Here is a 26,761-nt window from a genome sequence, read left to right on the forward strand (position 1 = left end):
AGTATTAAGGACCCAGTACAAAAGTACTCACTGAGACTTTAGATTATTAGATTTAGGTTATTAAACCTGTCCTGAAACTGGCTGAATTACAACTGGTGGGCAATCGCTAAGCAAAGAAAAACATTCTCAAAATCACCACATAATTATGAATTTATTACCAATATACACACCATTATGAAAAACAAGGACAATGGAAGTATTTCATGCCATTGTGCAATACAGGCATATCAGTTGCTATAAAGGCAGCCCCTCTGTGTCATTGCCAACCAGGGTAAAGAATAGCCATAGTTTGATATATAATATTCTTCTAGCATCACAGGAGGATATATCCATTCCAGTCTTCAACAAGGCAATAATGTTTTTTTTTATATATTCCCAATTTAGTATCTTGAATGATTATGTATAAAATGCCATGGCAATATATCTAAGTAGGCCTCACCACATTGCTCACATCCGATGATTGTCACTGATTGCAGTGCCCCTGTGGTGTCCAATAGTACTGCCAAATATCATCTGCACCCCAGTGGACCCACTGGTATGACACTACACCCAATGTACAGAAACAATTTCCAGAACTTTCTCAAGGCACATTTCTTTGACATGTTCATAAAAGCATGCTGTGGGGGGCAGAAGGAGACTAGGGCAGGTAATTCATGGGAGAGGAGTATTTTATATTTATGTGACATTTGACAATTATTCTTTATCAGTCTCTGACCCAGTGGACCTTACAGTTAGTTTTTGCTACAACACACTATGGTCAGTTGCATCAGTGGCCAGTTAACCTACATTTATTTCCCTGGTTGGAATCAAACCCAAGCTCTCTGTACTGCAATGCATATGGGTTACTGTTCTGCCTGACTGGTTATTTTAAATGGGAGTGGTAGTTTATCTAGGAGCAGTTGAGTAAAAAGAGGAAGCAGCAGTAGGAAAGCATCATAAAGATAGAAATGAAGGTGATAGCATAACGTTTAATAAAAATAGCAAAAAAAAAAAAAGGAACAGTTGTAACTTTTTAAAGGAGAAGGAAAGGCATTTTGACATTTTCTTGCCAATAGATTAAACACAATAGTGCAAGCTAGAACGCTACATATTTATTCTGCAGAATGCTTTACCATATTTGAGTAAACAGCCATTGAAGCTCCCTCTGTTGGTTTAGGATAGCAGCTGCTTGGTCTGACTTAACTTACAGACGCAGCTTGCAGGCACTGAACAGCTCTCAGCTCATATTACACAGCAGAGATGGGAGGGGGAGAGAGGAGCAAACTGACCAAACTCTTGCTGTGCCCTGAAGGATTTTTCAGAGAGAAGGAAGTCTGACACAGAAGATCATGTATACAGAGTAAAAGCAGAGAAATGTGGTGTTTCTTCTCACTGAGGACTCAGAGCAGCAGTTCTGTAAGTGTTTTTGGCTGTATTTACATAGACCTTTCTGATAACGCTTACTTAGTTTTACCTTTCCTTCTCTATTAAGGCCAATAATTATATCTCTGTGCCTTTGGCAGAACAAATATAGCAGGGACGTGGTCCCTTATTTAAAACCTAGCATGGTTGAGTGATTACAGATGTTTGCATTTAATCTACCATAATGTCTGAGGGAAATGTAGAGGCACTGAAAGTATACATCACAAGCAAAGTTAATTGAACTACCTATTTAAGTACAGTATATTGTATGTTTTTTTACATCACTTAATGCATAGCCAGCATTAAGCAGACAGGAGTAGTTTGGCCTGACATCTAATAGCTCCCCATGTCATTGGAGCATATTGTATCACACAGGGCCAGAACTGGGTGTAGGCAGAAGAGAAAGAAGTAACAGCATTCACCACTTCTTGCTGTTGCAATCCTTTGTTTATTGAGCCAGTTATGCCACACAGAGCAATGTTTTTTGGGCGGGGCTACACCTCCCTTCATCAGGTGATATGTTGTTCTATGTGGCATAACTGTCTCAATAAGCAAAAGATTGCACCAGCAAGAAGTGGTGAGTGCTGTTAATTCTTGGTCTAACCAAGTGTGTAGTGTTAATGTGGCAATACTGCTGCACCACTGATAATCGAAGCATAGATAAGGGTTGTGCTTCCCAGAGAAGGGGCATGTGCCTATGGTGAAAAGTGAAGGGGCAGGGGCGTTAAGAACATACCCCTTCTGCCTACATTCCGTAGTCCGATCCTGTGCCCCCATCACTTGCTTGTCACGTACCCTCCTGCATGATCACCACACATGCAAGGTGGAAGGCAAGATAGCTGGCTGGGTTGCCTAGGGCTCCACTGGTATCCCACCCACCATCACAGCAAAGAAAGCTCACAGCTGGGAGGGTGGAAATGGGGTATTGTATTACAAAACAGGAGAGAGTTGGAGAAATGCTAAGACCATGGTTATGCATGTCCCTTCTGCCATTGGCTGGGGGGGGGGGCAGTGCTAACTAACAGTGATGGGTATCCATTGGAATTATTAGACATTTAATCACTATAAACACATTTTAAAGAATATTGATCTGTAGGATTGGTAGTTTCTGGAAGGCCTGGGTCCACATGATAATTAAAGTCATGGTCTTATTATAGTGTTTTTGTATCATTCACCACACAATACAGAGGTTTTTAAAGTTGTTTCTATAACCTGTACTGGTGTAGTGCAGTGCGACCAATAAATTAAATGTTTCTGTATAAAGGGACAAATAAAATCCCACAATGTCCCCTATAAGACAACCCAAGGCAGGTGGGGTAGGAGATTGAAGTATACAAATATGCTATATATGTGAAGTATAAAATATAAGTCTAATATGCCATTTTATAAAATCACAAGGGCCTGACATAATAGTTGCTGACTAGCTAAGCCTCTACATGCACTTTTCTGTTTGCACAGCTATAACCACAGAGTACATGGAAAGTTGTAAAAGGGGTGTTATATACTTCTGAGATAAGGTATGCTATCATCTATAAAAGGCTGAGACTTTCAGGGTCTCAATGGAAGCAGTTTGTGACACATTTCAGTTATTGTTCTGTTTGCTGAAAGTTCTCACAAGACTCTGTCTTTGATTAATGAATAAAGAATCAGTTATGCTGAGAACCTTGTCTCAGGGTCTTGTTCTATAATAAGGTTTTGGTAAATTAAAATGACCAACATTTCCTTGTTTACTATGAAATGCTAGATTGCACAGCCGTTACATTACTTCCAAGGTCAGGGTTAGTCAGCATTGCAAAAATGTCACTTGGATGGTTTTTCTACATATCAGTTTATCTGGTATAGGGGGTGCTGGAAACTGTACTTCTGCAATAGATGAAATGCCCTATAGTTCCATTAACGCTAGAGATGCTGGGAATCATTTATGAATGAGATGCAGTGTTCAAGGAATTTGAATAGTAATATCCCAATTAAACTTGTGCAAATTGACAGCTTACCTAGACATTCTGCTGTATTTCTACACAGCCCTATAACCTTAAGCATAACGTACAATACCAGTGGGTTAAGTGTAATGCCTTTAGAACAATTCTGCTACACAACCAAAGCCATCTTTTACCTCCCATCCTATATGCCAACAAGTGCTGTATGCCTCATTTCTCAGGTGTAATGCATAGGGTGGCAAACATAAGGCATGTTGGGTAATTTACTAGGAATGCTTGGAAATTTAGGCAATTACTTTGCCTTTCTTTCAAAAATCAAGGCCCATTAAATCCTTAAAGGTCTATATTCTTAGCAGGAGGATCGCAACTGTTAAAAATTATGAGCCATTTTTCATATGAATGTCAAAAGCTCTTGAGGTATCAACATCATCCTGGCTTTGCTTCAGTCCCAGTTTGTGTCTGCCGTTTTCTTGAATGAGAGCAAGGTAGTAGCCTTTCTTTAGTGATGACTCAAATGAGAAGACATCTGGATCACCTTGGCAAAAAATTTTCTGATAGAAAATCATATTGCTTGTGTTTCCATCAATTCTAGCAGGACTGTCTCCGCTCTGAAAGGAAAAAAATAGAAAACACAAATCTGTGCTTTTAGTGATAACACATATACTCTTGTGGGAGATAGAATCTATTTAGAAAAGAGAAATTGAGTGGAAGGCTGAAATGACTGGACTTGTGAACAAGCTAGGGTTCCACAAATACCAAAAGTAAACTGCATACACTCTAAGATTGGGGGTCTGTGATTTGCAGTACACTTGCCCAGAACACAAGAACTAGAATGGAATTATATCAGTATATCAGTAGATTGGTAATATGGAGGACATTTTGCAATCAAAGTGTGAACCCTTTTATAATAGCTAAACTGCTTTATGTGTTGGAGTGTCTATAGTATGTAACAGGAGTTTTCAAATTCTTTCCAGTTATTCCATGGGACCTGTCACCATAAAAAGTAATTCCACATTATTTTCTACTGTTTATTGTTTGTCAAGCAAAATAAACTGTACTTACACTATATAAATGATTAAAATATTCAGTTCTGGAAATCACAATCACAGCAAGAAGTGTGCCCCACTTTGTGGACGCTGTTATTAAGGCAAGCTTTGTATCACTCCAAAACCAGAGTGTGGCACACACAGGCAGCATAGGGCAGGCAGAGTATAGCGCACACAGGAAGAATAGGGCAGGCATAGTATGGCACGCACAGGCAGTAAATGGCATGCATAGTATGTCACACACAAGCAGCACAGGTTAGGCATAGTATGGCACACACAGGCAGCATAGGGCAAGCATAGTATGGCACACACAGGCAGAGTAGGGCAGGCAAAGTTTGGCACACACAGGCAGCATAGGGCAGGCAGAGTATGGCACACACAGGCAGCATAGAGAAGGCAAAGTTTGGCACACACAGGCAGCATAGAGAAGGCAGTACATACAGTGTCTGAGGTGTAAACAGGTGAACAATGTGAGCGCTTACAGTCTGAGTCAGAGTTGTGAACAATGAAGGGGGTGAACAATGCTGGGACTAAAATGTGTGAACAATACAGGGCTCAAAACTGAACAATACAGGGGATTACTGGTGTAAACAATACAGGGGGATTACAGTCTAACTCTGAAGTGTGAACAATGCAGGGGGCCAGTTAATCTCAGTACTGATACCATTTAAAGCTTAAACAAAGGTGACAGCAGCCAGATTCCATCCGGAGTGGAGTGTGGGACTGTGCCAGGGGTTGATATACCACACAGGTATACCAGCACAGGGTTTAAACTGTGTTGCATTTACAAGTTCGTGATTTATTCATCTTTTATATAAAGTTTATCTGTTAACTGTTATTTGTTTTCCTAGTGGAATTCCCCTGAAGTGTGCTCCTCTGTGCCCACTAGGTGGAGGCATGGTGCTGTGAATCCCAGTTCCCAGTATCTTTCAACATTTGCAAAGGGAATTCAGCCTACTGAGAAGAAAAACAGAAACAGCAAGAAAAATCCAGTTTAAGAAGTAACTCAAGAGATACACATTTGATTCAGTAGTTCAGTAAAGCCTGAAACATGTTGTGTGTGTAGTCATAAATAAAGCCTTTTTAAGGAATTTTTAAGGAATTCTGCAAGAGGTGCTCTCCTCATTTGTGTACTCAGTACTGTTTTGGCTTGCGTATAGCCATTTGGAGGATTGATGTGTCTGGTCTGACAGGCTGAGCGCTTGAACAATCCACAATTGACACCATGTTGTGGTATTTTTGGTTGGGGAGAAAAGCAAGAGCAAATCTCTTTAAGATATTTAATTCCCAGCAATATCTTAAAAATATTGAACAAAAGTTGCAGTCCTGAACCATCCCAGATTGCTAGTTTTTTTTTTTGTTTAGTGTGACCTAAAAATGTTATGTCTAGGAGAGTGAGTCTCCCTTAAATATGAGTTTTCTAGGACTTGTAGGACATGTATTAACTCTATGTGGCCTGAAGGTCAGGGGGAATAAAGTAGGAGACTCAATCAGGGCTTCTTGTTTATATTTGTACCATGCAACATGTGTATTCCTGCGTATGGCCCTGCATGCAACTAATTTTGAAACTCCTACCATGCAAAAATGCAACTCATAGATGTTCTCCTCCTGTTTACATTAAGAGAGTGCTTGTTTATCCTAAAAACTAAATACAAAGCAGGTACATCAGTAAACAAATGCTGCAGTAGTAACACAATACAGGGGAACTTGTGCATCTAGGGGTTAATCTGCCTAGTGCTGGGCAGTCAAGGTACCTTTGGCAGATGCTAGCAGTAACAAGTGGGCACTGCATGGGAATGCCAAAAATGGGTTTCTCAGTGGTACCTGCCTGTCGACAGTGGTGAGATCATCAGTTCTTGAGTGTGCCATAGGCCTTACAGTGCTGCATGAAATAGACTGTGTTTGAGGACAGTTAGTGCAATTAAAATTACATACTCTTTGCTGGTTGGTTCATATGCCTCAAGTTACCCCACAAAACTGGAACAGGCAATATATTTTGTAGAGAGTACATATGGAGAAACAATGGGAAGGTTGAAAAAACAAGAGAGAGAAAAATATGTGATGGCAATAGAAGAAGCGGGACAAAAAAAGGCAGAGAATGAAGGAAATTAATAAAAAATTATTGTGGTGGGGGTAAGAGTAAAAGATAGAGAATATCATATTACCTTGAAGCATATCTGCATTTGATCTGTACAGCACATGCTGTACATTCCTCCATTAACTTTGATGGTAAATGCCACAGAAATTCCATCATAATAACTTGTGCTTCTGTATATTTTCATATTGAAACATATTCGTTCTTAAAAGATGAAAAAAGCGCTTCAGAGCATATCAAATGTTTATATCTACTAATCATTTAAGGCCTCTAGTAATGTTTCTGATTGCAGAAAAGATTTGACTTGTGACTGTGGCTAAAGGCAGTGAAAGATCTTTGGGTCATTCTGCAGGTGCACTGACCTGTTTTTCAGCTCTATATCTGTGCCCACAGACATTCCTGAACGCTGGCCTGACTGTATTGCAGTACTGGTGATGACTAAGAGAAATCCGTAAAGATACTGGAGACGGGATCTGAAATTTTTAAGGTTCTTGTTTTATGGTAAATACATATCTGGACACCAAAGTCTTGTGCTGAGACAACAGCGCTGCTACAGCAGAAACATAACCCATGTAACTGGTTCAGTAAACTTATAGCAATAAGGGTTCAGAGATAAAATCACATGGATCTGATAGTATTGTTGAGACACCAAAAAGAGCTGAGTTTGTGGTACTTTCCATGTGGACACACATAAAGCTATGCAGTTACTGGTGCACTGAAAGAGGAAGTATTTGGTGGAAGAAGCATGGGAAAATAATTGTTCTGTAATATGCAATTAGCATATCGTTGTGGCAGCTAACTTACATGTAATTAAGAAGAGGGTTCACTGCAAAGAAACAGCTTTCCCATAATTATACTTGGAGTGATCAACCACAACAACAATTCATTGTTACTGAATAAAGTTCACCAGCATTGCTGTTGGCCACAGACCAAAAGAGCATCTGGAGCTAGTCAGACTCCCATATCTCAGCCAAAGGACTGATTGGTTGTCCCCCCCATACTGTTAAGGGGCTTAAGGACTGGGGGAGGGAGGACATTAATGGATCCTTTTAAAAATCAGAACTTAATCATGTAGTTACTGTTTTGTTCTAGAACAAGTGGTAAAGTTACCACCCGAAGAAAACTGACTGATTGCCCAGCTAATTCACATTCTGTTTGGAAGAAGCAAATTCTGGCTATCCCAAGGGATCAAATTATCAGAAACCACTTTTCAACCAGAGTATGCATATGGAATTATATGTACAGGTGGAAGTCATGTACACCACTTATAAAACTGATATAAGAATTAAGGGTCAAAGCATGCTTTTCACTGTACCCCTTTATTCTTGCTTTCCAGTGATCTTTAAAACACTGTCCATTTATTCCTTGACAGGGCCTGAACTAGGGGTAGGCAGAAGAGGCACCAGCCTAAGGTGCAATGATTGGGGGGCACCAGGCAGGAACCTCTCCTCCCTAGCCCACGCTCCCTTCTCTTGCCCCCGCCAGTTGTCATTATGTGGTGGGGGCAATGACTTCCCGCTCCCCGCTTGATGGAACTCCGTATGCACGCACACACCAGGGGGTTGGGGGGGTGAGGTGGCCAACCAGGTTGCCTAGGGCGCCCGGACTGCTTGGCCGCTACTGCTCCTTGATTACATGATTGTAAAAAAAATAAAGCTGGAAGTTTGAATTTATCATGATCCAAATGACAGAAAGACCCTCTATGGAAAACCCCAGGTGCTGAGCATTTCAGATGATAGATAAAATATCTGTATACAGTTTCCGTACCTGGATCATATTCATTAATAAATTCTGCCAGGTCATTCTCAGGGAAAGCTGCTAAAAATTCTTGAAAGGTGTTCACAATGACTGCTTTCATAGACCTGGATTCTCTCCACGCGTCCTCTTGTACTTCATTCACTAGAAGAAAAATAAAGCCCTGATTGAGCCTCCTGCTTTATTCCCCATGACCTTCAGGCCACAAAAGTTGCAGTCCTGAACCATCCCGGATTGCTAGTTTTTTGTTTAGTGTAACCTAAAAATGTATTAACATGTCTTACAAGTCCTAGAAAACTTATATTTAAGGGTGACTCACTCTTCTAAACATAACATTTTTAGGTTACACTAAACAAAAAACTAGCAATCCGGGATGGTTCAGGACTGCAACTTTTGTTCAGTATTTTTAAGATATCGCAGGGAATTAAATGTCTGAAAGAGATTTGCTTTTGCTTTTCTCCTCAACCAAAAATACCACAAAATGAAGCAAATGAAACAGTTTCATACGTGTTACTATTTAGAGAACTGCTGAATCAAATGTGTATCTCTTGAGTTACCTCTTAAATGGGATCTATATAATACAGTATAGGCACAGTATTTGACAGTATCATATGGCTAGGTATCCTTCGAGTTCAACAGGTTTTTGAAGGCTGAGATTAAAGCAAAAGACTTTTGCATAAATCAGCCCAATTAACAAAACAAATGCCCAGATAAATCAAGATTATGATTTAACAATATCACTCAGTATCTTCACTCACATTTTCACTTTTAATTTAATGAACTACTGTAGCTATTAATCCATTATTACAGTAAGCATCCTTTGGTTTTCTTGTTTCGCAGATTTTTTTATTTTTTTTATTTTAGCTAACAATAATGTCTAAACTTCTCCTTGCACTGAACATAGAGTAATCCTTTTACAGATAAATAATGTACTGTAAGTGATGCAAATAGCAGCATTGTGTTATGCATGGAAATCAGTTTACAATGAACTGATGACAAACGACTGGCTTGGTTTACAGAACTGTGCACAAATAATGTTATTATGAAATATTAATGATTTAATTTCAAGGAATTTTCACACATTATGTTTCAATCTTGTCCTGGGTAATTCTTGTGCATCCCAACTCTTGGGCAGAATTGTTTGGTAGAGGTTTGGGTAGCTACCTAATTGCTATGGATGTATTGTGCTGGATGCCTGTAATAATGTCCACACATGTGCAGGGGGTCTTTGACATCTAGGCTGGGTATTAGATCAATTTGGTCACAGGGGACAGTCAAATTTTACTCATCTGATGTATCAACTTATGGAGAGTTGGATATGATCACTAGGGCAAATTGCACTCCATACTGACTGATGAGCAAACATACTGTATGTGCTAAATCATGTCATTGGAGAGTTTGGTTTTCAATATTGTCCGATCAGCTTTGGTGTGGTCCTGAAAACTGCCCAAAATGTACAATAAAGCAATTTCAGTGTAAAAAAAAAAAGATCATATTACTGTTTATTGGGTTAAGAACTTCTATTAGATTTCTGTTAAAAAAAAGTCTTGAAACAACTTCTTATATCATTTATTAAAACAGTTATGCACTAGATTCTTGTGCTTGCCATTTATAAAGGATTGCCAAAGTCAAATCAAAATCTAAAAAAATATGGAAAGTTATTTTGTGCTCTGTTTTATTAGTCTTGTCCTGCACTGATTTAAAACATACCAGTAAATAGGAGGACCCCATCTTCTTCATTGCAGATGTCTATGTTCTCCCCTCCTGCAAGACAGAAATAAATTATGGGACCATAAAAGCTAGAAAAGAAAGCAAGAAAGAGAGAGGCTGGAAACTACTATAGAATGGTGGGTGTGAGGAACACCAGATACAATTCTATGACCCTACCTAGATGACTGGTAGCAAACTGGTAGGTGAGGTCGTTCCGCCTAGCTACCTGGGGGAAGGGGGGTAGGTACCAGGAACAAACGTTACAGTCGCACCTACGGACTGTTTCCCAAATCATAGCAGAGTGACTATTGCAGCAATTAAATATATCTAGAATCTTGCTATGTACTGTATATAGCATATATATCTTTGGGGCAGAAACCTAATCCCAACTGTGTATTAACACCTAAGGATAGATTTACGTATTTGGTGTGGTGCTATATGAATTAATCAATATATACATACATACACCTGTCAATTGTTCTGATTAGTATATGAGAATTAGATATCCAACTGTAAACCAGACACTGAAAGAAGTGCAGCTTAAGTAAATTTAAAGCCCATATGTCAGCACTATACAAATGACAGATAATATTTAATGCCTGCAATATTGAATGTTAAGTACAGGGCTCTCTAATATGGTTGATGCCCTTGGCTTTTCTGCCTGAATGATGGGCAAGCTAGGGGTATACAAAGGGGTGACCATATTTCTCTCATGTCCCCCCACATCTGTATTTAGAGAGAGGTAGAGAGAGAAAAGAGAGAGAAAGATGAAACACTTGCACTCTATGTGCTTATAAATCTTATGCAAAATCCAGAGGGGCAAGGAAAGCACAAAAAAACATGGTGCTTTACAATAAATCTTGCAGACGTTTTTGTTGCCACAATAAAACTATTGTAAAAGGCAACTGTAAATGAATAGTTTATTTTAATTATCAAATAATTATTTTAATAAATCAATTATTACCAATGTATCAGTGGCATAACCACAGGGGGGGGGCAAATCTGCTTCTTCAGTATGGGGACCTGCGTGTGACCTGACATGCACAAGAAATAGTGGGTCATTACTGCTCTCTATGGCACATTAGTAAACTGAAACCTTTGTTTTCCTGTTCTCTCTACACAATGAAAATAACTCACTTAGCTAAGCAGGTTTCAAACTTTTCAGAGATATAGAGCAGTGGTTAGAAAAAGGATATGACTACAATAATGGAAAGAACCAGAATAAGGAAATATGTGTTTTCTTCATAGACAACTACCAAGCACTGCAGAAATAATGAAGTAAAAAACAAATGAAATGAAAACCTAAAAGGTCATTGTTTTACAGTGAGTCTTATGCTAACAAAATAGAATTACCGATTCCCTTGCTTTTTTACCCACACTACACAAAATTAAAACAAAAAACCCAAACAAACTCTTCCCACAAGCAATGAGCCATGAGAACCCTGTGTTTCTCCACCCCCAGGAGCTCAGTTATCTCCTTCTCCATTGGTAATTGAGGGGTAAGTGACAACCTCAAGACTCAAGTGGGGTAAATGACTTCCTTAGAATCTTTGGCATCACTCTCTACAATACCTCAATACAATGTACATAGTTATATGTTACCTCATTTTCTAGGGCTTGAGCAACCTATTGATACTGTTGCTACACCAAAAGCCCCTCTTATAAGAGGATTAACCTACTGTAATGTCACTTGAGACTAATATAGATGAATTTAGCTGCCACCCCTGCAACTTGATCTGGAGTTGCAGTTATGAAAAATAGATGAATTATATGAAAGGATCCATATCCCCTCTACTATAGGGTTCACATCCTCAGAAATAAAATATTGTTTACGAGAAGATCACATGTTTCTGAATAATAAACAAGGGCAGCCTATAATCAGCAGTTAGGAAGGATGTTTTCTGGGGGATTGGAACATGAGACACCCCTCATGTTTGGTATCAATCTTATTGCCCTCATATGGATCACCACATGCCCCTATTTTTATCATGATATGGAGTGTTGGCAAGTACCACTACTATATGATAGAAAACTAGCCTAAACCCGGGGGGAGGGTCAACAATGACATGTCCGGGGCACTCCCCCCTCATGCATATGGTAATAAGGAAATATCCCAGCAGGGAATAAATGTGCAAAAGGTCCAGTTACTATAGCTCATACTTTGATGACAAAAGACCAGCATCTATCAAGTTCAACCCTTCCAAGTGAACCCAGCACACACAAACTTATACAGACCTATCTATACACTCACATATATAAACCATATATACCACAATCAATACTAGTTTTAGTATCACAATAGCCTTGGTTACTATGGTTGTTCAAGAACTCATCCAAGCCCCTCTTTAAGGCATTAACAGAATCTGCCATTACAACATCACTAGGAAGGGCATTCCACAACCTCACTGCCCTCACCGTGAAAAACCACCTACGCTGCTTCAAATGAAAGTTCTGTTCCTCTAATCTAATGGGGTAGGAAAAAAAAAACCTCCTATCTGCCTATAATCCCCTTTAATGTACTGGTACAGAGTAATCATGTCCCCTCGCATGCGCCTTTTTTCCAGAGAAAACAACCCCAACCTCGATAGTCTAACCTCATAGCTTAAATCTTCCATCCCCTTTAGTTGCATCCAGTTTAGTTGCACGTCTCTGCACTCTCTCCAGCTCATTAATTTCCTTCTTAAGGACTGGAGCCCAAAACTGCACTGCATACTCAAGGTGAGGCCTTACCAGGGACCTATAAAGAGGCAAGATTATTTTTTCATCCCTTGAGTCAATGCCCTTTATTTGCTTTAGTAGCCACTGAAAGACACTGCCTGGAATCAGACAACTTGTTATCTACAAGAATCCCCTAGATTCAGTTAAGGATCCCCCCAATAACTTTGCACTTTTCAACATTGAACATCATTTTCCAGTTTGCTGCCCTGTTTTCTAATTTTGTCAAATTGCTCTGCAAAGCGGCAGCATCCTGCATGGAACTTATAGTGTTGCACAGTTTAGTATCGTCAGCAAAAATAGAAACAGTACTGTCTATGCCCACCTCCAGGTAATTAATAAACAAGGTAAAAAGCAAAGGACCAAAGACAGACCCCCGCCGTACTCCTCTAGAAATGCTGGTTCAAATAGAAAATGTTTCATCCAAATATATTTAGATAACATCCACTAAAAAAATAGTTGACCGGCACAACGAGTGTAATGCAAGTGGGGCAGCAACGTTTCAGGCGCGTACCCCTTCGTCAGGCATACAAACCAGTGCAGTGAACATGATTAAATAGTCTCACACTTCATTGTGCACCGAGTAAGAATTGTTGGAGGAGGTAAGGGTGTGCTGGGTGATGTTTTCTTGTTGTAAAGATAACATCCACTGCCATTTCAGAATCAATGTTCCTGCTCACCTCCTCATAAATGGCAATTAAATTAGTCTGGCAAGATCTGTTACACATAAAACCATGCTGGCGCAAACTTATAGTATTGTGAATATGTCTATGAAGATTTTCATTCATCCAGGTCATCTAGTATATCTAGTATAAATAAATTTAAAGCAACTGGACTTGGTTTTCGTGACAGATATGGTGTCTGAGAAAACTCTAGAGGGATGGTACAGATTTCCAAGAATGATCTATAAGACCCAGTATATGAGGAGAATAACAAAGGCTGTGTATATTCAATCATACCCTGGAGGAGGGGAGCTCCATGCTAAGGGAGGCAGAAAGTGGGCTGTTCTGTTTATTGAACAAAAACTGTGAGTTGTTGTAACAATTTATATCTCTCTTGAAAAGCTCCTGTGCAGAACCATTTTTTGAGACCCAGACATGACCCAAACCTGCAACCCACATTTTAACCTGCTTAAACCTACTACCTGACCTGAGCTGCTTTTGCCTTATCCACAAGCCGATCCGCAACCCACTGACCAACATTAAACATGAAGTGCTGTTGCTGCAAACCAGAAGTGACATCATCAGACGTGGGCGGGGTTAAAAAAAACATTTAAAACATGGTTAAAGAAATAAAATACAGATAACATAGCTGATATAATATAAGGAATATAGACAAGACCTGCATCTATACCTGCATCTGAAAATCCTATTTGCAACCCAAAGGGAACCTGCTATTTTTGTGGGTAACCCATAGGTACACCAGGTAATTTAAGATGACCCCTAAGATTAGCTTCTCAGCGGCTCCCCAGAGCACACTGTGAGTGCCACTGACATTTCTAAAAGAATCCAAGATGGGGAGCTCCTGTGACATCTTTGAAGATCTGGATCATTGCTACTATGCTAAATCATTAGGCTTGTACATTAAAAAGGACCTGTCACCCTAAAAAAAAAAAGTTAAACAAAATAAACTTTACTTACACTATATAAATTATTTCAATTTTGTTTCCTTCAGGCCATGAAATTGGTGTTGCTGGACTACAGCTTTCACCATGTCTCAACCTTCATAATATGTTAAAGTATGATGGGATTTGAAGTCCAGCAACAAAGTAAACTGTGGTTGAACAGTTCAGTATAGTAGGGTACCTTGGTTAAGAGAGAATTTATAAATTGAGCATAGGATTAAGTAAACAAAAAACGCTGAGCTGGGTAAAGAGGATTCCCATAATGCATCGCTCTTGTAACGACTCTACGACCAGGACTGTAGGCGACCCTATGCAGCACAAGCAGGTGCCCCCCTTCAGCCCCCGCTCCTGCATAGACACCAACCAGCACAGTCACACCAATCCCCCCCCTCCCCTCCCGTCCCCGCACCTGCTTGCTGCGTCCCCGCTACTGCACAGGCTGAAGAAACTCTGTCTCCCCGCGCGCGACAGAGTTTCTTCAGTCTGTGCAGTAGCGGGGACGGGAGGGGAGCGGGGGGGGGCGGCGGCGTGGGATCACAAAGACACAGCCTGCAAGTGCTTCAGGAGGGGTGGGGGGTGCTGACAGACACAGCCTGGCTGGGGACGCATGTGCAATAAAGAGTAGTGAGGTAAAGGAAGTGGGCATCCCTATTAAAGATGGCAGCGCTGTTCACTAAAAAGAGTCTGTTGTATGTAGTAAGTGTATCTCAGTAAATCTTTCTCTAGGCAAGCCAGAAATATAGCGTTTCTGCATAGCGATAGTAGTACTATTGAATAGTGTGCTTAACTGATTTTGAATTTCCTTGTCCTTTAACTCTTGATATCTGCAATTCAAACAATTTTTAATATTTATTTGTTCCCTTTCACTGTTTTTAGCAATAGCCTGTTCTTTAAATGTATTGTAAGAGTGGTTAGTGCTGTGCATTCAAGTATTGCTAATAATAAAAATGTTACAAACATGCATAGATATTGCTTAACAACCCCGGGACGTTCCTTATATTGACTCAGTTCCTGTCCCTAACCTTAAAGATCGTGCATGTTTCCTATACAACCTATATATATTGTTAGAGCTGCTCTCAGAGTGTTCATATAAAACATCATTTATTTTGTTAAACTGTAAAGGAATAAAGTAGAATTAAACAGAATCTTGTCCCCTAGCTTTTAGAAACAGGATTCAGAAAGTAGTGAGATAAAATGTAGAATGCAGAAATTACCAGAAATACGGAATTCTTGGCTTGCTTCACCGCTCATCTCTGTTTCTCTGCCTCCAGTACAAATACAACACAGCTCAGATCCTGTTTTGAATTAGCAGAGAATGGAATGTGTCCGAGAAGCAGTGAGAAGGGGAAGTGAATATGGCAACCGTACACTTTCCAGCTCCTTGTAAAGTAATTTTAGTGGGCGTGACATGAGCGGTAGAAAGGTTGTGGTGTGTGGGTGGAGATTAACAGACATACACCTGCAGTGGCAGGCAAATACCTGTATATACTTCAATTTTTACTTTTTGCATATAATGGTCCCTTATTTTATGCCAAATGAAATGTGCAAGTAATAATCGATGGAGTATATTTAAATACAAATATGTTCTCTATCTTAACTCAGAGTACCTTTTCTAGCTTTGTGACATAGAACATTGGTCTCATTGGAATTAAGCTGGCCATACACTGAAATATCTGCTTGTTTGGTGAGGTCAGTTTGGTGAGCAGATCTTTCCCCTATATACACATCTTGAGGTGGGCGATATCAGATCAGTCTAATCGTTTGGTCCTCAGACTAAGCAATCGGATCACATTGACAGGATGCAGACCATCTGGATGAGGATAGCATCGATGAATGGATGTGCCTCTTGCTCAGACTGGATTTTTAAACATGCCAAACAGATATCAGTCAGGCCAATCTGAGAGCACTATGCAAGGGCCGATAAGCTGCCAACTCTGTCCATCGGCAGCTTTTTTCAGCATTGGTATGGTCACCTTTACACTAGCTAGATTAAGTTAGATTAAGCTTAGTATCTGTTCTTGTCAGGGGTTTCTGGCTGCTCCTCTCTATGAGACAGACTACCTTCATCCTCTGACCAAAGGGGCAGCAGCATAAAAAAAGCCCAAGTAAATGTTTATAATCCTGGCTGATGTTTGGTGGTGGTATTACGGTACTCTTAACATTTTTACTATTTATTTACTTTTGTAAGTCACTTTTTCATTTAGGTTTTAAGGGTGCAGTAGACCCATAGGCCTTAGGGGAGACTTGGGAGAGGACTGTATGGCCATTAGGTTCCAGTCCTCCCTCAAAAAACAAGACTTCAGCCTTGAAGAAATCCTGGTGGAATCTTCGCTGAACCCGGGGGAAAAGGGACCTTCCCTTGCCGTGAGGCGAAGGAGTTATCCTTTAAAGCCTTTTGGCCCTAGGGTCAGGTTTATTTAAAAAAAGAAATTACACAGTTTGTGCAAAAAACTACCTAGAAAGTTAAGGAACTTACGTAACTTGTCTAGAACTTAACATAACTTGTGTATCAAGCAAAAGACAATGCAGAGCAGCTTGACAGGGGCAGGCAGGGAGAAACTCCACTGATTACTAATTACAAACATAAGGTTAATTTCACTTCCCCCCAGTGAACAGACTGACTTATTAGCACATTAATGATTAATTTTAACTTTCTATGAACTTTTCGTTATAAAGTAACATCAGATGTTCTTATTGGGAGATATCTACTGAATTATATGAAATCAGCTGTGGAATGACTGGTTATTTGGCCACACAGCAATTCATTAGGCTCCATGCTTAACAAATTATGTAACTTACACAACTTACTATAAAGAAAACTTGCGTAACTTATGTATAAACCCCACTGACCCCCAATTAAAAGACTGACTTATTAGCACATTATTTTTATGAACTACTACTGACTAGTACACAGTTTACGTAATTTATGCAAAAACTTACATAGTTTTCACATAAAGCAATGACAGCCAGAGCAAGGACAGGAAGGAGGGTAGGGTAACTTAGGGCAAACCTTCACTAACCCCCAATAAACTTACTGTTAATTAATTAAAGCAACTCTTAGGGCTCTGGCACACGGGGAGATTAGTCGCCCGCGACAAAAGACTCGCAAGTCTTTTTCAGCGATTTCGGGAAATCGCGCCGCCGCGTGTGCCATCCCGCCGGCGACTTACATGTTCGGCGGTGGGATGGCGGGTCATGACAACTCGGGGAGATTAGTCGCCCGCGAACATGGAGTTTTGTCGCGGGCGACTAATTTCCCCGTGTGCCAGAGCCCTTAAAGGGATTGTTCACCTTCAATGTCCAAATCTTGTAAAACCACTAACAATGCTATCATTGTGTTAGAATATCCAGTTTTTATAAAGGAAAGTAAAAAGGCCATTGTAAAAGCTACTTTTTATATCTGTTAAATCAGTCCTTCTCCTGTCTCACTAATCAGTTTTCGGAAGGGATGGGAGTGACCTATTCTGAACCTGACATAATCAAATCCAGGCTTTGCCCTTACTAGTTCCCTATTGGACATTAATACTGTCCTCCTATTGTGATGTTATAAATTAGCCCCTCCATGCCCTTCCATTCACACAGATGGACACAGCTATTACCACAGCCCTCCTCGCCCATACTTCTACAGTTTTCCTCTCTGCACCCTCAGATTTCCACAACATAGATTGCACATACCTCAGTTCCACCCCCCTACCCCTGCAGCCCTCACTTTTTCCCCTCTGTACCCTTCAACCCAAACTTGTAACATTTTCCCCTCTGCAGCCTCAGCTTCCCCAGCACTGATCACACACCTCCCTTCCTGGACCCTCAGATCTCCCAGTAGAACTGATCGCTACCACCTCCCCTCCCTGCTTTATTCCCAGCTCGGCACCAATTTCCCTATCACTAATCACGCAACGGCTTGATCAAAAACTATGCATCTTCAAGTTCTCCCAGCACTGTCTCTCCCTGTGCCCTGAACTTGTAAAATTATAAGTGATCCTCTCTGCACCCTTGAGATCACCCAGCATCTCCCCCACAGGCAGCTCCCCTCCCACCGTGGCTCCAGCAGATCGACTGCTCTCCATCCTGCGCTGTTAGAAGGCACACTGAACAGCAGATTGACAGGCGTCACAGCTAATACGAGATATCTTATTGAAATACTGCCAGTACTATGCATGACTTCATATAAGGAAGTAAAGTAACTGTAGTGTTTATGGGGGTCGGTGACCCTACCCCCTCCTGCACAGGTTCCATGCAGGAGTAAAGAAGCAGGAGAGGGATGCTTCTGAGGTGAATATATTTTGAACTGCTCATTTTTTCTTAACTCACCTTACAAAGGTGAACAGCCCCTTTATTACTGTAGAGTAACATCAGCTGTGTATATTACACACATAAGGGGTGTGGCCAAAATGTTGTTACTGCATGCTTGTGTTCATAGGGCCCCATATAAATAACTTGTATGGGGCCTCAAAGTTTTTGATGGTGGCCCTGGCTATCACTACACTGACGTTTACAATGGGTTCCCTGAGCCAGTGGGGAATACTATCCCACACAGGTACTATGACTTAGGAACAATGGGAAATATTTCAAGCCATAGGGGAAGTTAACTCCATTGATCCATGCACATACATTTTTTAGGTACATGGTGGGGCTTGTATAAAGGGGCAGAGGGATATAGGCATAGGACCAGCTGGGATATGTTTCTGAAATAACCTCTATAACCTCTATATCAAGGACAAGACCAACTTCTTTTTTTATTTTGGAATATTTGTAATTCAGTGAAAATAATGTTTGCTTCAGTTTAGATTTACCTTAATGCATCTGGCTTTGGCATTTGCTTTTTGTACTGTAGCATTGCCCCATTTATGTAAGATCTTATGACAATACAAGGATATGTCCTTTTATCAGCCACTTCTCTGAGATCTTACACCCATATGCATTCAAATGATATAAAGCCCATTTTACACAGTTTGCATTCTTAAAAGAGAGGGATGTTTGATATTCGTGGAGTTTGGTGGTTAGTAATACTGAGAAAATTCTGCTGATTTGTAGAAATTACAGTAAACCATTAGCTTCGGCTACACTTCCTCCTCACAGCCACGATGGGGGGGGGGGGGGTGAGATGTGCCAGCGGCTGCAGTTGGTGAAGGGAGTGGACGGGGTTGGTGGGGCCATGGGGCCAGGGCCACCAGGTTTTTTCCCAGTGCCAGCCTGGTCTAACCCTGAGCTTCTAAAATCTCAATATTTTTTGGTTGTGGATACTTAATTCCCTAAATAATATGAGCATAGATACAAACTTACTGTATATAGGGGACCATGTAAACCCAGTTGTAAAATATAAGTATACAGGTATTGGACCCCTTATCCGGAAACCCAATATCCAGCCTGCCTCCACATGGGCTGCAGGTCAAAGGCCTGTTATGTTTATGTTGGAAGGAGTGTGGCCCCAATAAACTTATGTTTTTGATAGATGACATGATATTGTCGCCAGCGTCAAAAGAATTGTTGTGTGTCAAAAGAATTGACATCCACGTCAAAAGAATTGTCATGGACTACATTTTTTTTTGACGTGCAACATTTTCACCGTCGCAAATTTTTCGCCCTTATGCAAATCTTTTGGCAAAGCGAAACGGGACAGATTCGCTCATCACTACTGGTGAGCATTGCCCTAAGACATTGTTGTCCAACTGGCCCCCCACCTGTCTGGCTGCTTTGATGGCTTACCTTTGTGTAAGATTTAAATGGTATCAGTACTGAGATTAACTGCATGGTTCACACCCTAGATTCAGGCTCTAATCCCCCCTGTAGTGTTTAAACATGTAATCCCTTGTACTGTTCACACCTTTTAATCTCTGCATTGTTCACCTTCTGCATTGTTCACATCTCAGGCTCAGACTGTGAGCCCCACATTGTTCACCTGTTCACACCTCAGACTGTAGGAGCAGTAGAAACCCACAAATAAACCTGCACATTATAAAAAGAACATATACTGAGGTGGTACTGCAATTAGAAAGTTTTTTTTAATATATAATTATTGTGCAGACTGTAGGAGCAGTACCAGCATTGTGTCACTGTATGCTAACTGTGTGTGCCCTATGCTGCATGTGCCATATTCTGCCTGCTACCTGTGTGTGCCTTACACAGAGGCAGTATAGGGCAGGCAGAGTATGACACACACAGGCAGGGTATTGCAGGCAGAGCATGGCACACACAGGCAGCATAGAGCAGGTAGAGTATGGCACACACAGGCAGCGTATGCACACGTAGAGTATGGCACACACAGGCAGCGTAGGCACACGAAGAGTATGGCACACACAGGCAGCGTAGGCACACGTAGAGTATGGCACACACAGGCAGCATAGGCACATGTAGTGTATGGCACACACAGGCAGCGTAGGCACACGTAGAGTATGGCACACACAGGCAGCGTAGGCACACGTAGAGTATGGCACACACAGGCGCCAGTGAGTGCCTGTTTGCTGATTATCTGGAAAACAAAGGTGTGTGGGGGGTCACATCACTGTCCCCCACAAGAAAAAAAGTGAGTGTAGCAGGGTGCTACAGGAGCTGTAGGACTGGTAGCAACGGTTTAATGACAAGTTTCGGCAACTGTGGTGTGTGGGTTTGCAACAGATGGCAAAGGAAGTGACAGAGACTTTGTAAGTGGCAAAGGTGGTCGCTTCATCTGGATGACAAGGAAAGTGGCTATGCTGGATTCACAATCTGGTCTGAAGAGGTTGGCCAGAGTTCCCTCACAGCAGTTCCAGAAAGTTTGCCCTACAGGAATGGTAAGACTGTTCTTAAAGCGTTGGTGGAAAGGGAACAGTATGCTGGTCGGGTAAAAGACTGGGGCTCTTTAATTAAAGGCAAGGTCCTGGGAGCTGAGGTATAACGAGAGTTAAGTGCATGGTCAGAGTGCACTGTGTCTCTTAAAGGGAAAAATTAGTAGAAGTGAAGGTGAATGGGATTCCATTGTGGGTTATATTGTGTGGTGTTGCAAGAACTGCTGCTATATGTTCTTTCCCCGCAGGAGGTCCCCAAGATGCAAGAGGACTGTGAGAAGAGAACTGTGAGTGTGACTTTTGAAACCACACAAGGGACAGTTGGTCATTCCCTTGTGGTTTCCAGTAACCGTAATGAGGAAATGGTTCTTGGAACAGACTTTCTCCTATTCTGGGAGTTGTGGGGAAACACCAAAGTTTTGATTGAGGAGTAATCAAACCAATAGGTTAATACTGTTTCTATGGAAAATGTTAATTGTGATTTTGCTGAGAAATGTCCAGATATGACGAATGAGAGTGTGACTGTGGGGTGTGAGTTTACACCCATGGCAAACAATGTAGGGGTGACCCTGTGTACAATTGTTTCCATATAGAGTGTGAATGAGGTAATTCACAGTGGGGGACAACTGAATGCAGAGGAATTTCTGCAAGAAAGTGTCATGAGTAAAAAATATGCTTTGCTACATGAAGGGTTAAAGCAGGGGTTCTCAAACTTCTTAAGCAAGGGGCCAGTTCATGGTCCCTCAGACTGTTGGGGGGACGGACCCCCCCTCGCAATATGACCCACTCCTGCATTCTCTCTCTTCCAGCTTCCTCCTCCTGCTACCCGCTGCGTCCTCTCTCTCCCAGCTCCGCCGCTCCGTGTCTGTCCTCCCTTTGTCAGCTCCCCTCTCTCCGCTGAGTCCGCTCTCTTCCAGCACCACCCGCTCCCTCCGTCCTCCCTCTCCCAGCTCCTCCTGCTGCCTACTTAGTCCTCCCTCTTCCAGCTCCTCCCCCTGCTGCCTGCTGAGTCCTCCTTACAGCTCCCCTTGTTCCATCTGTCTTCCCAGCTATCACTGCTATCCCTGCTTCAAGACTGGCCCTTAGGGGGCACATTTACTAAGAAGTGAAGCTTTGCCTCGGAAAGCTTTGACATACTTCATGCAACTTCACAGGCGTAAATTCGCAGCGACTTCGCTTAATTGATCAAAATGCGAATGTTTGTCACAGGAAAAGAATGCAGGTGTGTTAACATTGCGAAAAGTTGCAGTAGCACAACTAGCTGGCGAATTCTGTTATACTCTTGTATTCCCCAAATGAAATACAATTACACACATTAACGTCTTTCAGAAATGTAACATTGGTTGCCTCCTTTCCCTTGTCACATGTCCTGCTCTGCCATTTTATTGATTGCCTTTCTGTGAAAGTGACAACATACCTGGACTTGGTGCCCTCACAGTTGAATGTGCATATGAGCTTTCTGCTGACCAACAATTATGACCATTTGCCTGTTTGAATGCCACAAAAGCAGGCACAACGTGGAGTGACATGAAGAGGAGAGACCCAGACTATGTCATACAGGTGCAGTGGGACATAGAAAATTAAGTTTGGAAGTATTAGGACAAAAATGTTCTTGCTGTAGAGTTAAAAATGTGATACTAAAAAGTGTTTGTCCCATAAGGAAGACAAGCTGCACATGCAGAGCAGGAGATGGCAGAGTAGCAGGGAGAGGAGCAACAGAGTGAGGAGAATGTAGAGGCGGTGGAGCCTGGTGGAGGTAATTATTATTTTCAGAAATAAAAACTTTTTGTTTAAATATGGGGCTTTTTCCCAAATAATTAGTGAAGTATATTTAGTATTAAATAGTTATGTACACATTATTGGATAGTGTTGTAAAGTGTGAGGAGATTTAGGGAAAAAAACATGGTTTGAAACACCAAAAAATACAAATAATTTAATACACTCTCTTGTCAGCTGCAGTAATAACAGTCAGCCGCAGAAAAAGAAAAAAACATTCATGTTTCTAAGGGGGGGGGGGTGTTGTGAGTGCATAAATATGTTAATGACTTTAATTAACCACAAATAATTACCAGGTTAAGAGAATATTATTTATTTGGAATCATTTGATAATTTCATTTAAAAAACAAATCTTTGTGGCAGGCTGCCAGTCAGCATGTGTGAAATGCATGGTCAGTAACAATACAGGAACTAGAAAGGGAAGTTTGAGGACAAACTTCATGTTGGTTTCAAAAGCGTGAAGTCACTGAAAGAAATCAGATCTGTTGTTGGCTCCACCCACTTTTTCTAAATTTGGACCACAGTTATTTAGTAAGTATTAATCCATTGCTAAAACTAACCCCCATTTAACCATGCATTAGTTAAGTCAACCCAGAAAAAAAGGGGGGGAAGGAAAGCAAAACTGCACATCTGAGTATAAGAATGATATACATAGTAGTAGTAAATCATAGCAATCACATTAATCAACTATTACTACTACTACTACTATGTATATCATTCTTATACTCAGATGTGCAGTTTTGCTTTCCTTCCCCCCCTTTTTTTCTGAGTTGACTTAACTAATGCGTGGTTAAATGGGGGTTAGTTTTAGCAATGGATTAATACCCTTGGTGGTTGTTCATTATGTTTTTATATATATGAGGGGTTTGCATCAGGTGTATATATATGTACATATTTTCTCTGCACTTTAGGGGTTAACAGCAAATTGCCAATTTAGAAGGGGTGTGTTTTCTATCTATTTAAGCAACCAAAGAGGGTGTCACAATTTGGGCTTCTGAGGAAGTGGTACAACCACGAAACGCGTTAAGCCATGAGGTGAATATGCTCTAACCTGTTTTTAACTGATGAAATAAATACATGTTTTTATTTTTAAGTCTTTCTGTGCTCCGCTTCTCTATAAAATTTTTGCTTGAGTCAAAGTCACCCAGTGACAAACAGAGGGCACTCTGGCATAAATAGTGTGAGAATTGCAGCATTTTAAATTTAAACCAATAAAATTCAATGGATGAAATCGGATTGGCTGTTAGTGGCCCAACCCACTTTGACCAACTTTGTTTGGGGACTCAGACATAAAAATTGTGGGACTGACAGCATTTTACACTTCACCATTGAAAGTAAATAGGGTGAAATGGGATTGGCTGGTGTTGGCTTCGCCCACTTTTTCTAACTTTAAACGGCAAATACCCAGTGACTAACTTTGGAAAGTTTAACAACCCTAGAATTAATATTTAAATAATGGCATCAGTTTAAATATAAACCAATGAAATTTAATGGGTGGAAATGGATTGGCTGTTGGTGGCTCTGCCCACTTTTTCTAACCCTGAATACACTGTCAGCCAGTGACTGACTGTGCAAAGTTTGTGAACCCTGACATAAATAGTTTGAGGAAGGTAGCATTTTAAATTTAGACCAAAAATTTCAATAGGTGAAGTCTGATTGGCTGTTGGTGGCTCCACCCACTTTTGAAAACCTAAAAAATGCAGTCCCCTAGTGACCCTGGTGTTAATACTGTGAGAATGGCAGTAGGTGAAATCTGATTAGCTGTTGGTGGCTCCGCCAACTTTGTCAAAACTAAAACTACAGTCCCCTAGTGACCAACTGTGAAAAGTTTGGGGACCCTGGAATTACTGTGAGAATGGCAGCAGGTTGAATTTTTCCATTGAAAGTCATTAGGTAAAATCTGATTAGGTGTTCACAGCTATGCCAACTTTTGGGCATCCAGCAATCATCATATTTTCATTCAGGCTGACCCCATGACTATGTGATTCAAGTTTGGGGAGTGTAGCCTCAAAGCTGTAAGATTGGCAGCAGTTTCAATTTCCCCATTTAAAGTCAATGGGTGAAATTTGATTGGGTGTCGTTGGCCCCTCCCACTTTGGGTCATCCAACAAATCTCACTGTTTCATTCAGAGCGGCACCCTTTGCTGCCTGTGTGTGCCATACTCTGCCTGCCCTATGCTGCTTGTGTGTGCCATACTCTGCCTGCCCTATGCTGCCTGTGTGTCCATACTCTGCCTGCCATATGCTGCCTGTGTGTGCCATACTCTGCCTACCCTATGCTGACTGTGTGTGCCATACTCTGCCTGCCCTATGCTGCCTGTGTGTGCCATACTCTGCCTGCCCTATGCTGCCTGTGTGTGCCATACTCTACCTGCCCTATGCTGCCTGAGTTTGCCATACTCTACCTGCCATAAACTGCCTGTGTGTGGCATATTCTGCCTGCCCTATGCTGACTGTGTGTGCCATGCTCTGTCTGCCCAACCTGTTTGTGCCATACCCTTCCTGCCCTATGCTGCCTATGTGCCATAATCTGCCTACCCTATGCTCCTTGTGTGTGTGCCATACACACAGGCAGCAAAGTCCAGGCAATACCTACAATGTCTGAGGTGTGAACAGGTGAACAATGTGGGTGATTAGAAACCCAAGCCTGAGGTGTGAACACTGCAGGGGGTGAACAATGCAGGGATTAAAAGGTGTGAACAACACAGGGGATTACCCTTTTAAAAAAATACAGGGGGATTACAGCCTGAATCTAAGGTGAGAACCATGGGCAGTTAATCTCAGCACTGATACAATTTACTCAAAGGTAAACCATCAAAGCAGCCAGACAGGTGGGGGGGCCACAGAGAGGGGGCCGCCAGTTGGACAGCACTGGCATATATAATAACTATTCACAAAGAATATAAGTAAATTGTTTTCACACCCTTATACCCCTATACTGTTACATTTTGCTTGATGCTATGGTTTAAAAACAGCAAAAGAAAAGAAAGTGAAAATATAATTTATATTATTTACAGTTAGGGGCACATTTACTAACCCACGAACGGGTCGAAATGAGTCCGATTGCGTTTTTTTCGTAATGATCGGTATTTTGCGATTTTTTCGGCGTCTTTACGAATTTTTCGTTACCAATACGATTTTTGCGTAAAAACGCGAGTTTTTCGTAGCCATTACGAAAGTTGCGTAAAATCTGGCGATTTTTCGTAGCGTTAAAACTTGCGCAAAAAGTTGCGCTTTTTTCGTAGCGTTAAAACTTACGCGAAACTTCGCACCTTTTAAGTTTTAACGCTACGAAAAAGGCGCTACTTTTCGCGTAAGTTTTAACGCTACGGAAAAATCGGGCGATTTTACGCAACTTTCGTAATGGCTACGAAAAACTTGCGTTTTTACGCAAAAATCGTATTGGTAACGAAAAATTCGTAAAGACGCCGAAAAAATCGCAAAAAATACGAAAAAGTCGCAAAATGTTCGTTTTCAAGTCGGAACTTTTCCAATTCGGGTCGGATTCGTGGGTTAGTAAATCAGCCCCTTAAAGTTTGTATCTATTGACCGAGCACCTACAAATAGACAACAGATGTTCTGTTTTACATAAAATGCCATGAATAGCATTTGACCCCTGTTTATCTTCCGGTGTGAGAACTTAACCCATTGTATTTCACACATCTTATCTGTTATCTGCTGTGTAAACATCTGCCTTTGGGTCCCCTTCAGCCTGAATGGCTACATCACAGTTTATATATACCATAGTAGTATTGGCTGAACCTAATAGCCAATCTTAGCTCTTATTTGGCACTTCCGTGAACTTTTATGATGCAAGCATGGGCGTCCACAGAAGGGGGCAACCTTACTCCGTTTCTGTCCCCTCAAGCCCGTTTTGCTGTGCTCCGATTGGATCTTTCTTCTTGTGGATTCTCCAATCAGAGCACAGCTTCCTTGAC

General features: G+C 41.2%; 1 protein-coding gene across 1 annotated transcript; it reads right to left on the minus strand.

Annotated features, from left to right (window-relative positions):
- Window positions 1–132: 132 nt before the first annotated feature.
- LOC100496716 (interleukin-18) lies at window positions 133–15,650 on the minus strand. Its single transcript, XM_002942474.5, has 5 exons — window positions 15,498–15,650; window positions 9,945–9,998; window positions 8,247–8,378; window positions 6,550–6,683; window positions 133–3,946 (listed from the first exon to the last, which is right to left on the minus strand). The coding sequence occupies exons 1-5, from the start codon at window positions 15,532–15,534 to the stop codon at window positions 3,716–3,718; spliced, it is 588 nt and encodes a 195-aa protein (XP_002942520.2). The 5' UTR covers window positions 15,535–15,650; the 3' UTR covers window positions 133–3,715.
- Window positions 15,651–26,761: the final 11,111 nt, after the last annotated feature.

This window comes from Xenopus tropicalis, chromosome 7 (genome assembly GCF_000004195.4).
Source record: "Xenopus tropicalis strain Nigerian chromosome 7, UCB_Xtro_10.0, whole genome shotgun sequence".
Classification (NCBI taxonomy): Eukaryota; Metazoa; Chordata; class Amphibia; order Anura; family Pipidae; genus Xenopus; species Xenopus tropicalis.

Coding starts and splice junctions, on each gene's coding strand:
- LOC100496716 (XM_002942474.5), bottom strand. CDS start 15,534: ATGAGCGGTGAAGCAAGCCAAGAATTCCGTATTTCTG. Junction 8,379..9,944: donor TGGGGTCCTCCTATTTACTG/GTATGTTTTAAA, acceptor TTTTTCTTCTAG/TGAATGAAGTACAAGAGGAC. Junction 3,947..6,549: donor AAATGCAGATATGCTTCAAG/GTAATATGATAT, acceptor TTTTCCTTTCAG/AGCGGAGACAGTCCTGCTAG.